General features: G+C 41.2%; 1 protein-coding gene across 5 annotated transcripts in view; it reads right to left on the bottom strand.

Moving 5' to 3' along the window:
• The window catches only part of LOC146309789 (RNA binding protein fox-1 homolog 2-like), a 51018-nt gene that overhangs the window by 13032 nt on the left and 22723 nt on the right, over window positions 1–15263 (bottom strand). For all 5 annotated transcript variants that reach the window (XR_014772504.1, XR_014772503.1, XM_084745259.1 and 2 more), the window contains 4 exons: window positions 10596–10799; window positions 9250–9423; window positions 8701–8754; window positions 8325–8417 (listed from right to left, as the gene is read on the bottom strand). Coding sequence is in view for 3 of the 5 variants with exons in the window: in XM_084745259.1 (XP_084601385.1) it covers window positions 8325–8417; window positions 8701–8754; window positions 9250–9423; window positions 10596–10799 (525 nt within the window). In the remaining 2 variants the exon portion in view is untranslated. The remainder of the gene's footprint in view (window positions 1–8324; window positions 8418–8700; window positions 8755–9249; window positions 9424–10595; window positions 10800–15263) is intronic.

Here is a 15263-nt window from a genome sequence, read left to right as displayed (position 1 = left end):
AGATAAGTTAGGAGGAAGGGATGCAGGTGAGAGGTAAAGAGACAGAGCCAGTCCATATACAAAAAAAAAAGAACAGGAGAACGTAACGATGGAGTGAAGACAAAGAGAAAACAAGGGAGAAAGTTTACATGAGCAACACAAAAAAATAACTAATAACAATTACTGTTGAAAACAAAACATATATCCCAAGGTGCATCATTCAAATAAAGCAATTAGATTTGGTGACCATTCTCCTGAAAATCTCATTATATGTGGTGGGTTGAGAAACAGAGCACCAAAGGATGGAGGGAACAGAGAGAGAGTGAGAGAGACAGAGAGAGAGAAATCCTCATTCCCAAAAAAGGAGAAATCAAATAAACATGAGACAGTATGCCAGGCATTAGAACTGTGTCACAAACTAAGACCAGTACACTACAACTACGACTACTACTACAACTACTAGTACACAGACAATCCACTACAAGAAAACCAAACCAAAAGAGAAAAACAAAATGGCAGCATAATAAAGACCCAAAAAACAGTAAGGTAAACCCCATATCGGTTCAGAAATGCATATGGTTACACAACCCTGGTTGATTTGATAAGTGAACACAACTGAAAGAGCTTTTTTTTTGTTTTTACATATATTAGCACAAGAGGCCCAAATGAAACAGATCCAGATACGTTTTTAATAATCCTGCAAAAGAAGACATTGCCAGGCTGTCTGCAATACGGTGAGCCAAGGAAACTAAAAAAGAAGGAAGGGTTATTAAATCATAAACGAGTGTCCTAATGCTCTGTTTGGTGCCAGACTTTGGTGCCAGTTCTATTGAAGCCTGCGGGAGATGCATGGAGAAACACACTAAAACCCAACATATCTGCACGGTATGACCCTTGATGAAGAACTGAAGGAAGAAATTTTAGAGAATAACAGACAGACTTTTACAAATGTGCATGTTCATTTATTTGCTGTTGGTCTCCAGAGAGGATTAGGTATACTACAGTTTTCATAGCTAGTTAAATAAAGTGCTCACCATGACAAATTTAAAGAAGCTGCAAGTGAAGTTTCCCTTTAAAATGGCGTTTAGGACAGAAGGGTCCATTCCTGGTGCAATCCTCCCTCCAGCCAATGATATGATGTCAGAAATATAATCAGCACCGCAACTGTTTTGAATTTATTTTTTCGAGATGTTTCATACAAATTTAAACTACTGCTTCAATTTAGTACCATAGAAATAAAAACAAAATTCTATTTAAAAATGTTTTTTTTATGTTTGTATTTCTGGAGGATTACATATTGTCATTCTCTGATGTTCTATGTCCAGAAAAGAAAAGCTTTTTCAACATTATTTCTCTGACACAGTGGCAGAGCGAATTAGCAGTGTTATCAGGTGATAACTATACGATCAGCTACTGGACAAGGCTGGAGATTCACAGCATACTCTGTGGCACTTGACAAAAACAAAGACAAAACTGACAATTCTCAGCGAGCCATTAAATGACCGATTTAAAGTAGGAGAAGAGTTGCTGAATTTTTGCCCAATGTACAGCTAACTGATGTATATAAAAATGCACAGAAGCTGCTGGCTGCATTGTTTGTTAAAGGGATAGGTCACCCAAAAATGAAAACTCAGTCATTATCTACTAACCCTCATGGTAACTGAAGGTCAGGTTAAGTTTTTCTTAGTATACAAAACATTGCTGGAGTTGCAGCATCTCCCAAACAATGTAACTGAATGGGGACCAGTTTTCAGACAGAATGGAAATGACATGTCAGGGCTTTAGGAGACTTGGATTACACCAGATGAGAAGTATGGAGGAATTTTCTTTTTGGTTGTTTTTTCTGTTTGAAAACTTATGGATTATGGTACATAATGTTAGCTAACAGGCTCAAAGTTAAGTAATCAGTGTTATTACAGTGTAGCTAACTTACTAACGTTTGTCTATTACTAAGCTAAATCACATAAGTATAAGAAGCTCCAGTCAATTATAAGTCTAGCATAATGTAGCAGCCATTCAAATAAATTATCTAATTAACATACTAATCTAACAAAATGTGCATTTAAAACACATGAAACTTTAGCCGAATAACATCAAAATACCCATGGTTCCATGACCCACATTGATGACCTGTGAATGTAACAGAGGAGAGACTAAGGAGTGGTCTACCCATTCACCACTGTGTTAACTGCACCAAGAGCTTTCAACTGTGGCACCAATGATGTAATGACCCTTCCTGATTTTTTTTAGTTTCCTTTTGTGAGTCAGGATGTTGGCCAGCCACATGTGCTTGAACAAACTCCTCATCTCAATCTGTGACGTCTTAACTCATGTACCAAATGCACGTCATGTCCAGTCAGCTATTATTTGATAAATGTACACTATGCTAAAAGCAGGCAGGTCAATAAAAGAATGAAATTCAAAACCAGAGCAGCGTTATTTGCCCTGCAGCTTGGGGGCAGGTGGGGCGGGGGGAGGGGGGGGGGTTCTGCATTCACTCAAAGCAATCGTAGGCAGCAACAGGGAGCAAAGCTTCATATCATTTCTGTTGATTTTTTTTTTTTAAACCATTAATCAAGAAAATGAATAGAATATACATCGAGCCCAATGTAGAATTAATCAGATGGGTTGTGGATAGCCGTGTCATTGCATAGAGGAGGGTGATTACATTCGGTCATTCCCAGTGAGGTGTTAATGACATGGTGGGGGACGGGCATGTGGAGACAATAATTCTGTTAAAAGATCCAATCTGTTTAAAGAGACTGTGTCTGCCTGTCTGTGAGAATGTGTTTGTGCACTGTAACATTACATAACTGCAGCAGCTTTCTAGGGCATCACACTGTGTGGGCCTGTCACATGAAACTCATTCTGACGAGTAGAAATGCAAAGACTAATATTGTAACTTCACAGCACACTGTACATATACTACTGTATTAAATGCCCATTTTCAGGGGGTGGGGTGGGAAGGGGATCAGTTCAGTGATAGATGTTTGTACACAACTTACCGTTGCCGTAGAAACAGCGAGTGGTTACCGTGGAGACTGACAACAACACACAGAAGTCGTCAGGGAAACAGAAAAAATATAATAAATAAAGGAACAAATAATCCTAGTAACAAAAGAAACCTAAATGCCCCCCCTGCTTGTCCCATGTGAAATAAAAAAACCTGATAGCAGCAGTGTTACAGCTCAGAATATCAGAGAGAGAGGAAAGAGGAAGAAAAGGGAAAGAGGATGCTAGCTCTCGATGCTTAACAGAGCTCTGAGCATCGTTACAACAATCCGAAGCTATTCGGTGCTCTAGAAAACAAAAGAGAGGGTAAAGAAGAATGGAGATATGGGACAATGTCGCCTTAATCCCAGAAAAAACTAACCTACTGAATGTACAGCAAGTGACTGAAAATGGAGTGAATTTGAACACTTCCGAGGGACAGTCAGTAGAGCAGATACAAATGCACACCACCCTCCTTCATAAAAGCAGGACTGTAAAGGGTGGTTAAATGCTGTCTGTGTCTATTACAGTCAAAAGGACAAGTGGAGGTATTATAGTTATATTTTGCAAGAAATGACTCATTCCTGTGTGGTAAAGTTAGACCACAAGAGAAGAGTGTGCGTTTGGAAACTGGTCGTGGGCGCAGTGGCTTTAATTTCCTGTTTTACCAGTCACCACAAAAAAGAAAAAAAAAAACCCTGAAGGTTTTATGATGGTGAAACAATATAAATAAGACAGAAAACAAAATAAATGCCAATAAATGGAAACAAAATAAGGCAGACAGAGATGATGGCAAAAAGGAATATTTACATTCGAAAAAACAGCTATAGGTTATTTCCAAACGAAATACAAACTGACAGAAAGACAAACTTGACTGGCACCAAGAGAATGAAGGGAATAAGGAAGAGAGAGAGAAACGGAGCCGACACACAAAGACCGAGGGTTGGAAAGGGCAAAGTGCAAACTCTCTTTCCCCTTTTCTTGCAACCTTTTCTACATTTCCACGCATGTACAAAGCAAACACACATGGATACTCACACATTTCATTCATTAAGTCTGTTCTGGGGCAAGTCATGCAGAAACAGAAAGTTCGGAGAGTCAAATCCAAAGCCGGGGCGAAGAAAGGGGGTGGGGGGAGGGGGTCATCTATGAAACTGGGACACAAGGAGCTGGTGGCCTTCACCTCAGGCTGTCGCCCATCCAACAACTCACAGTCAAGTTCTTAGCAATTCAGTCTCTTGCACTAGAAATAATGCTACTGAGTAAAATCATGCAAAAGCTTCATAGTGTTTATGAAAATGACTGATTTAAGGCCCAGGCCAAAGTGAGCTGAAGGCCAATTGTGTCCCATTGAGGAGTGTGTGTGGTGGCAGCATTGGTTGGTGAGAGAGTTTGTGGTCAGGCATGCAGAACCACAGGCACAACTTCTTCTCATCCTTTTCACACATGCAAGTGATGACACTCTTTACTCAACAGTTCCCCCTTCTCTCCTTTGCATGCAGACAGAGCTGCACCCCTTATGACACACACATACACACACACCTCAGCTATTCTGCATTGTGACGTTCAAATGTCTGACTAAAACTCTGCGCCGCGGAGGAGCCATCACTTCCCCGAACACTCAAGCCACACAGATCAAACACACAGCCTAACAGAGGGAGATAGTGAATTGAAGTCTATAGGGTTTAGCATGGTCTCTGTGCAATGTGTGCAACCACTGACATGTACTGTGCTTTAGTCCCTGCCACAGCCCTGCAACACTGTAGTTCACACTATGGATATATCTACAGCAAGCAGAACAGAAACTTGCCTGGAGGGTTTGATGTAAAAACAAGGTAAACCTGCAGTATCTTTTGTACAGTGCTTATTGTTTGGTGCTGATTAAATAAAAGAACCGTAGTTCAGTTCAGTGTCTTTATTTTGTCGTACATTCCCAGAGAGAAAACAGTGAAGCTGTTAGTGTTTCTTATAATAACAGCCAGCACAACATCTTGACCATCAAATTGTCATTTATTGAGAAACGTGTAGAGAAATATTAAAAGTGTGTTTCTTGGACAAGAACATTGTTCTGTGTCACCACCAGCTGATAAAAGATGTTGTTCACACAGAGCTGGTCTCGCTCAGTCAGATCAGTGAGACATACAGTTGGCGTGAGCACAGACTTAAAGCTACAATCTAAAACTTCTGTTTCTTATATTCAAATACAACTATAATTCTGTATTTGCAGAAACTGTCACCGTATCTTGACAGTAGTACTTTGAATAAATAATATGTGAAAAAAAGGTTCCTCTGTCTCATCCTTGTGCAGCTAATGGCATTTGCAAAAATCAACCGTGCCTGAACAAAATGAAGAAATCAGAGCCAGCTTCCCACCCAAAATGTCACTCAAGAACCAAAACATGTTATTTTGGTTCTTTACCTAATATATTTGCACTAAATTCATCTCAGCTCAGTATGAGAGCCTCAATCCAGATCAATCAATCAATGAACTGGTCATTCCTGGGTCATCAAATACTGATGTTTTGGGTTGGACGCCGTCTCTAATTAGTTGTTTTCGTTCAGGCACAGTGGATTCATAGCCTTAACTAGGAGGAGCCATAGGAACCGGCTTTCTTTCCCACATATTATCTGTCTCATGTACTTCCATCAGGATATAATGACAGCAAATATGACAAAATATTTTTATAGAAGTTACGGACTGTAGCTTTAATGATTTCCTGGATCCAGATTTGCGGCTGCACAGACGAGACCATGCAGGATCCCTAATGCACTTCAAAATAAGGATGAAATATGTGACTACACACACATGACTTAATGGTTTGGGGATATTTTCTATCATTAGCTTCATAGGGTGCCCTACAGTCAAACTAACACAAGTCAGTGACAGCCAAACTGTTACTGCCCAAGACAAAGAGGTGCTATGAGTGAGGACCGCTTAACCATTTAATGTAGGAGCATACGCATAGAGACAGCCATGAGAGGGTGGAGATGCACTGAGGTGTGTATGTCTTGGGGTGCATACTAAGATACACACTGTCACAACTATATATAGGTCTATAGGACTCTATATATAGAATGAATGGTGATAAGATGGGATCACAGAGCAAGTAGAGACAAAGTGAATCGTAGTTGGGCCACTTACATGGATACATTGGAAGCGCACAGGAAATTGACTTCTTCAAAGCGCAGAGTTTTAATCCAGACAAAGACAGGTACAGTTTAACTTTAAGCACAACAATTCTCTTTCTATTTCATATGAGCTAGTTACACATGCACACTACGGAAAGCTAAGCTATGAGGATAAGTACTAACCAACTCCCATTGGCATGCACCAAGATAAGAAATGTCAGCACTCAAGTTATGTACAGCATACCTGTATAAATCATTCAATCAAGACTGACTCTAAAAACTAAGCTGTTCAGCCTTTTTTGTAGCAAGACTATGAAGCACCCAGGTGCAACGGATTTCATGCTAACTGAACAAGTAAGTCAACAGTCCCATCACCAAAACTAATTCAACAAATAGCCATACAAAATAAACATGCAAGAAAAAACATCCAGCTGTCTGCAGTACTGCCTCAGTTAGGCTACATATTTCCATAGAAAAATACCAACCATGCACACTTATGCTACATCGACTTAACTCATGCCAGTGGATAGCAGTGAACTGCAGTGTCACACACAATAATAGTTAAATATTTATGTATAACCATGGTATACAGATGGTCTATATTTCAGAGTTTCTGAATTATTATCCAAGTATATGTTTCCTACAGTTATTTTAATGTCACCTTCGCCTCTGAAAACATAGTTCAACAAACTCTGAAATGATACGACCAATTAAAGCAAGAGGAACACAGCAACATCTGCAAGTAAGGAGAACTGCCAGATAGCATTGCCTCAAATAGAAATGTCCGGCCCTTTCTCCTCGGTTGAAAGAATGTATAAACACAAATCCACAGTTTGTCCTGCGCCAGCCTTTTGTCTCTTCAAGCCCATGCACCATAAACAGACAGAAAGAAGAGACACACTATACAGACTCTCTGTTGCTGGCCCACCATGCAGCTGACACATGACTTGCTACAGCCCAACACCACTACACCACCAGTACAACAGAGTACATGCAAAGTGACAACTGAAAACAAAGACAAACTGCTCGCTGATTGATACAAGTGGCTGATATCATGCAAAACTTGGGAAGAAAAACAGAGAGTCAGGTTAAAGCAATGCCAGGGACACAGGTTTTTGACTGGACAACAAGGGGTGAGACTGATGCAGGGTAAATTGGCTCCATCAGTATCCATTCAGCTTGCTGATTGACTGAAGGTGGAGGTGGCGGAGGGAGTATGTTGTACCAGTGGATGCAGGTGGCTGTCTTTCATTCTCGACCACACTGCAGCAGAACTGAGAGTACAGAACTAAAAAAGGGTCCAGCCAGCCTCATCCATCATGCAGGAGCTGACTCGCACACACCCACACACACAGACACACACCACAAGGAAATCACCACAGTAAGCCCATGCAGAAATCCCGGCTTACAGTGGCATGGGTCAAGAGATCCAATATGGACGACTGGCTGATGAAACCCCAATTAAAACAAAGAAGAGAAACTGCTTTCGAAAAACTCAGCACATGCTTCAGTTAAAAAACAAACAATATCGAATTAAATCAAAATAAACAACCTGAACGCACATAAACTTTACATACATCACATCTCAAGTGCACAGATCTTTGGGAAGAATCCAGACTTCCATAAAGTGAACATGCGTCAGTGTTGCTGTGATTCCCAGCATGCTGCTGTTGCACCAGGAGCCATAAGCTTGTCACAACCACTTAGCTGCAGCACCAGGAGAGGGGAACACAGAAGGATTTCTACTCTAGGGAAGAAAATAAGAGCATCTGACAGCAATCTGCCATGCATCATCCTTTCACTGCGTTCCTCTCGTGCCCTCCGGTGCTGACTACAAAACATCATTCCAATTGTTGCGGGAAAAGTTGTAACATCAGTGTGGCTACAAGTTGCGCATCAGTGGAAAAAAAAAAGGTGAAGAGGCAACAGCTTAATGTGAAAAAAAATGCTGCAGAGGATAAGTACCCAGCATGCCTTATGTAGTGTTCTTGCACCCCCAATCATTCCCACCACAAAAAGAAAACAACAAAGAAGGAAGAAATAAGTCTTTTTAAATTTAAAAATGAAAAAATATTGCAGAGGACCAGGGAGTGGGATACCAGTGGGCTGCATCAGAGCATATCACTAAAGGGAGGATGGGAGCTAGCTAGCAGTCAGTGATCAAGCAGAATTATGATGGGAGTACAGACAGAGAGTGTACAGAAGAGAAGACAGAGGAAAATTACCTCAATCTTACGACCTTCCACCAAAGTGCCGTGGAGCTTTTCCCTGGCTTTCTCTGCATCTGCGCTGGTCTCAAATGTCACAAAGCCAAAACCCTGTGGTGCACGGCAGAGGTTAAGGAGGTTGGTGGAGAGTGAGGGGCACATCATATGGGATTGAGTAGAGGGAGAGAGGAGAGTCCTTAGACCTCCACATGCACTCTGACATTGTTTAACAGATAATTGGAGTTTCATAAGTGTGATTCAATGACCACATGGCGTGCTGAAATGTCCCATTTACACAGAATATATAACATGCAAAGTGGGAATTACTGTCAATAGTGAGGAAGAACTGCAGTCAGTGTAGTTTCAGGGAATCAAATGTCTTCTGTGCACTTACCTTTGAACCCCTCTCATTGAAAATAATCTCTACATCCAGAATCTTTCCAAATTGCTGCAAATAAATTTGAGGAAATATATTAGCAAACACTTAAGAGAAAGGAGAGCAAAAACAGCAGTAAATGACATTTTTGAGTAGTCTCGGGATCCTTAGCTTGGTTAAGATCTCAGTCTGATAGCAAAGTCAGAAGCTTCTGGCATAATGTGAGTTACAACTGCTTTGCACTAGGTGTCACTGTTATACAAAAGACAACATCCCACATTTCAACGTGCTTCTCTCTGTCCCTTTGCCTTGAACTCTGCTGTGTCCTGTATTTTTCCTCTCAGTTCGTCACTCATGCTTACACACTGACACACATAGCAGACAACTGCCCCCCTCAAGCACTAAGACAAGACTCATGAGTGTCTTTCCTTTGTGTTAATTTGACTCTTTTGTCGGTCACTCAACCCCACCCCTCGTGAGCTGGCCCTGCTGTGGAGGACCCAGGGTGTCTAGACTGATTTATTGATCCCGTTAAAAATGAGGCCCACAACATTCCCAGCCTCTTACCCCAAACATCTGCCTGAGGTCAGGGTCCCGGAAGCGGAAGGGGATGTTTGAGACATGGAGGCGTTTGGGGGTCCCTTTGGCCTCTGTGGGATCTCCCACTGAGCCTCCTGCTCCTGTGCCTCCTGTACCGCACTGTACACCCGCGTCCCCCTGGGACGTCTCCTCTGTCTTTCCCTGTGGGAGGGAGAGAAAGTGAAAATAAGAAGGGGTGAGAAAGGTGAGAGAGGGGGATGTAAAGGTGATGAAAGGTCTAATGCTAACTTTTTTAACAAGTTAAAACTCTGCTCTACCCCTCCTCTTTTGAATGTTGGAAGCATCATAGCCTTTGAGTACATGATGTAGAAAGCTCTTTGTGTATAGTATTGATATCATCATGAAATTATAATTAGAAACTGCATCTTCATGCTGATGTTTAGCTTGTTAGCATGCTAACATTTACTATTTAACAAAGCACAAAGTCCAGTTGAAGCTGATTGGATGTCTTCAGTCTAACAGTTGAGACACTTAGTATCAGCGCTTCTGATATGAAGTCTTGATTTGAGCGTCGATTCTAGCATCAGTAGGATTGATACAAAAAAAACTGACCAATGACATGTTTGATAACATACTAGGCACATGATCATTCTTATATTCATATATTTGCATATCTGCTGCTGTTGTGTGTATGCACACACTGATAATTCACACAAGAAACATTTCTTTATTTACCATTCAAAATCTTTCTGTATTTAAACATGCATGTAATTAACAGATAATAGTAAAAAGAAATGCTTCATGTTTGGAAAATTATTTGGTGCTAACATATTCAGAGTATGAGAGTACATAAATAAAAAAGTATCACAGGTACTGACACTGGTGATCCTGGCTCTGCTATGGCTTGCTATCGGATCAAAAACAAATTTTGTACTACTACTAACAGATCTGGACAAACTTTTTACATGATGACAGCACTACATGGAGATTGAAGGCATCACAAAGTTTATGGAAATCATCCTGAGAGGGGCATGACTGACAGTACCAAATTTCATGGCGGTCCATTCAAATGCATTTGAAATATTTTACTTAAAAAAACAAAAATGTCCATGTGCTGCTGGCACTAGAGGAAAATCATGGCATCATCTGGGACCACAAATGACTATAAAAATGGCGTGGCAACCCATCCAGAATTTGGCGAGATATTTCAGTCTGGACCAAAATGGTGGAGCCATTTTCTAAATTTTATTGAATAAAAATAATTAACAGTTAATTCACAACTTCAAGACATGAGACACAAAGAAGGGGGGGTAATATTTATCTGTCAGATAACTTAACTACTGCTTGAGACTTAATAAACATACGGTGCTTACATTGTTGTTGGTAGAGGTGGTAGTGGTGGTGGCTCCGTTAGCACCGGCCCCTACCTCTGCTGTACCTTGGCCCCCAGCACCAAACATGGCCCCAGGGCCAAACTCTGTCCCTGGTAGCCCATTTTGAGGAGGGGGAGGAGGAGGGAAGGCTGAAAAGGGTGGGGCCACCAATCCCTCCTGTCCTCCTGTCGAATCCTGAGAGCCCTGCAGCAGTAAGGAAGGGGGGAGAGGAGAGGAAAAAGAGAGAAAAGAAGTTAACATATGTAGACAGCAAGCCTTTAACAACGACTGTAGCACCCTGATGAAGGTAGAATTAGGGGGTTAAAATCATGCCTATTACATTTCACTCTCTCTCTCCGTCACCATTCAGTTACTCCCCTTCTCCCTCCCTGCTATCGTCCCCTCCTCCCCTCTACCTCCATATCTCTGACAGGCATGTGTTTTCAGTCAGCCGACCATGAAATATTTACTGCAAACACATCTATTATTAAGAGTCAGAAAATTCGATACACGGTTTGAGATACAAACATGCTTATGGGATGGATGGACACGCAGTGAGATAAATGATAACTGTGACATATTTACAGCTACGTTCTGCTGCATTGTGTGAATACTTGTTCACGTATTTTTGGATTTCTTTTAGCAGCTATCTATAATTCAGATTAACTGGGCATCCACAGGGATTTTGTTGCCTCGGGTTCTTTTTTATTCTGCCCTATTACATCTCTATCAGCAGGAGGATCATCTGCAGATGCTTTATAGCTGTACTGCTGCTCCAACACCTTATCTTGTATGTGTATATAGGTGTGTGTGTGTGTGTGTGTGCCTGCGTGTATGGTGACTCTGCAATATTGCTTGCTTCAATCATTCCACACATTCAAGGAAATCTTGACCGCAAACTTTCACAAAGTCCTTTTAAAGCAAAGACGGACAGTCAAAGTGAAAGGCAGATGGGCAGGGAGCTACAGAATGAGCTGAAAAAGAAAAAGGGCTTTGGGGGTCAGGGCTACTCCTTCCACACCAGGCCAGGCAGCACGACACAGCATCCAACACCATTAACCACTGGTCTGGCCTCTGCCGTGGGCTGGATCTGGGCTGGGTGACGCCAGGAGACACTTGGTCTCCAGGCAGCCTTTTTAATTAGACAGAGTAACTAAGATGCCACAAAGCAAACGAGCTCCCTCCCTCTCTCTTCCTCTAATCCTATAGCCCGACTGCTTTCTGTTCTTCTGCAGTGTCAACCGCATCGGCTGTAAAACAGCCAGCTGAGGCTAAAAGGCCCATCTGCAAGACAGACAGCTTCTGGGGTCTGGGCCCAACAGATACACAAGGCATCAGAGGAGGTGGCGTGATCCAAAAACAGGATGGAAAAATCTGGGAAACTCATTTGCTGCCACCTCACTATGGTAAGGCTGAATGTATGTTAGGAAAGCATGTGTGAAAGCTGATTGTGTCTTGCATCCGCTTCGGTTTGTCACCTCATGGTAGAAAAGGAACCATCAAAAACTTGTTCAAAAACAGATGACACGCCATTAAAATTCATCGGTTAGGCCTTAGCCTACTGGGGTAAGGATCTATCAAAGCCTAAGTGTACTTGTTAGGGCATGTGAGCTCATAAACATGCAGTAGCCTGTATTCAACCACTAAAGGGTGTGTCCTATAGGCATATCCCTGCCCAGGGCTGAGTCACACACATGCTGGGCTGAGGGAAATAGGAGAGAGTAAGAAAGTGACAACACAAAAAGATGTTTAAAGCCTATGATTAGACAGACAATTTTAAACTAGGAATGCACAATATTGGATTTTGCCGATATGCCAGTATTAGGGGTGTAAGAAAATGTTGATATACTTTAGTATCACAATATTATGCTTTGTGATACAATATCAATTCTCAAAAACACAGTATGTCACAATTCATAGCAGTGGTGTTGTGTATAAACTCTCAGTCTGCTGCTGTTGTTATCTATCTTCACTGCTCTGATTGTATAAAAAATAGACTTAACTGTTTAATTTAGATTTCATACATGTAGGGGAGTGTTCTTTGTATTAGGAAAATTTTCAAAAGGATACGACTTGAAAAGTAGAAATATATTGCTTTATATAGGACCTTGCTCACAGTATCACAAAATATCAAATTGTAACCCTTGTATCTTTATATGCATAGTACTGCCAAATTCTTGCCAATACACAGCCCTAGATGATATGCAGCTATTTTCCAACTTATTTTGGTTGATTACCAATGCCAACACCAATGTACACATATTTTTTCACAGAACATTAAGCCTCTCCTGTAGAGAATGAAGATATTATTCTGTCTACTCTTATGCAGAAATGTACACATTTACTAGGCAACCTATAAAAACTACTGCCATCATATTTTTTCTTTTTGTTCTTCACATATTTGTTGTAATCATCGGGAGAGAGGGCTCTTAAAATGTGCAATTAAATTTCTTTTATCAATGGAGTGCAATTTGGCTTCTCCTCACATGATCAATGCTGAGCAAACACTACAAATATCAACTTTGTTATCCCTTCAAAAAACCTCCCCACCACAGGCATTTTTGCATCACACGCGCATTATTAAAGCATCATCATATCATCAGAAATGTTGGGAATTTCAAGCCAATGCTGATATTTCATTTTAAAACCTCCATACAAATTAAGTGCTGATAATATCATGCATCCCTATTTTAAACCCAATCATGTTTTAACAGGAGTGCTCATCAAGATTTTAAGTCTCACCAGCAGAGAGTCAAGGAGAGCTGCTCAGTGACTGAACTGACGTATTTCATTATCAGGGATGCCATATCACTAACGCTGATCATCTAGTGTTTTTCAAAAGACTGCTTCAGGGCACCGAAAAAGCAGCTTGTGCTTCATAAAAGCATCTGTCTATTCTATCCTAGCAGAGTAAAGCCTGAACCGACTAGACTAGATGTCATTAAAAAATGCTCCCACATAATTAGTCATGTGAAAAAACAACATTTTAAGGTGTTAAAATATTCAGGCTTCTACAGCAGAAGTTTAAAGTTGTCATGATTTAGCTAACCGAGGATAAACAATAATGAATTGGAGGAACTAACAAACACAGAGACAAATGAAAGCTGTCAGTCGATTAAGATTAGGGGTGAGAACTGTACAACCATAAGACTACAGGCATTCCTGTCCTGCTGACTAAGAGGCAGCACTGCCCTACATGGCAGCATCATATAGTCAAAAGCAGAGGGGGAGAGGGGAAAAAAGAAATAATGGAAAAAGAAAAGGGGCGGGGGGCTTAACAGGAGGGGGAAGGGGATTGTGGGAAATAATGACAGACTCTATTAGAGTCAGGCGTATCTCTGGTCTCAACCCAAACTGACGATGTATTTAAACAGGCTTTGTATTAAAATGAATTAAAATGAAAAGCAACCTGAGTCGATCAGGGATCAACTCACACGTTTTTAATCAACAATCTGATATGACAAATTAATAAATAGGACCATCTGGAATAGGACCTATTCATCTATATTGTTTCACTCTCACCTCATGCATGCACACACACAAACACAGTGCAGTTGTGTTACCTGAGACACCATATGTTTTTCCATACACGGAGAGGATGAGGGGGAGGAGAGGCCTTTTCACAGCAAACCTTTCAAGCGTACGTCTGTGTCTGTCTGCTGCCTTTAGCCTCTAACCACCTAAGTAAAGTAGACACCAGCCACAGAGATACAAACTGAAAAGCCAAGTGGTGATGCTACTGCAACTCATCAATCATGCAAATTCATAACACTTTGTCTACTGGAACTATCTAGTGTCTGTAAAGTTGCCTGGCCGAAGACAGAAATACTCTTTACAGCTTCTTCTCCCTCTGCAATCCGTCTCTGTTCTTCTCCTGTGGTTGGAGAAGTAAGTATGCCTGCATTCACCCCCCCCCCTCCTTTTTCCCTCTTCATCCTTGCCTGCCACGCTTGATGAAAGCCAGAGGGAGAATTTTTTTTTTCCCTTTTAAAACCACCGGCACCCGCCTCTAAAATCACTCAAAGCTTCTACCGCACTGTGATGTCCATCAAAATATAGGCCACAGCCCATCTCCTTATATGGTCGACTCTGTGCAGGGGCTCCTGTCTCTCCTTCCTGACTGTTAGCCAATCAGATTACATAAAGGTTGTCCCTTAAATGATACATCAACAGTTCACTGGCTTGAACCCAGAAGACACATGGGTTTAAGATATTTAAATGTAAAAAATAATTTTAGTACAAAATATTGAATTTCATCACTTGCAATGTTGTTATCATTTTGCTGGATTGGGCTTTTTTTTTAGAATGATCAATTGATATCTACAGAAGTCCTCTTTCATGGAAGACGCAATATTTGCCATGTAGCCAAGACTGGACCCACCACAGGACCTCCTACACGCTTAGAAGGAAAGGGGAGAGGAGGTGTTTGCAATTTGCAAGCTCACTGCTAGATGTCACTAAATCCTATACATTTGTCCTTTAACTGCATGACAGAAATATAATAGCCAAGTTATAATCAAGTTAATTGTTTTAGTAATTTTTTAAAGCGAAACTGCCAAACATTTGCCGGTTCCAGCTTTTCAAGTGTGAAGACTTGATGCTTTTCGTTGCCATAAACCAGGGCTTTCCAAAGTGGGGTGCACCAGTTGCCTCTAGGGAGTGCATGAA

Source organism: Lutjanus erythropterus, chromosome 19 (assembly GCF_056507025.1).
Source record: "Lutjanus erythropterus isolate fLutEry1 chromosome 19, fLutEry1.hap2, whole genome shotgun sequence".
Lineage (NCBI taxonomy): Eukaryota > Metazoa > Chordata > Actinopteri > Lutjaniformes > Lutjanidae > Lutjanus > Lutjanus erythropterus.
Note: the sequence above shows the minus strand (reverse complement) of the source record. Positions and strands in the feature narration are given on the sequence as shown.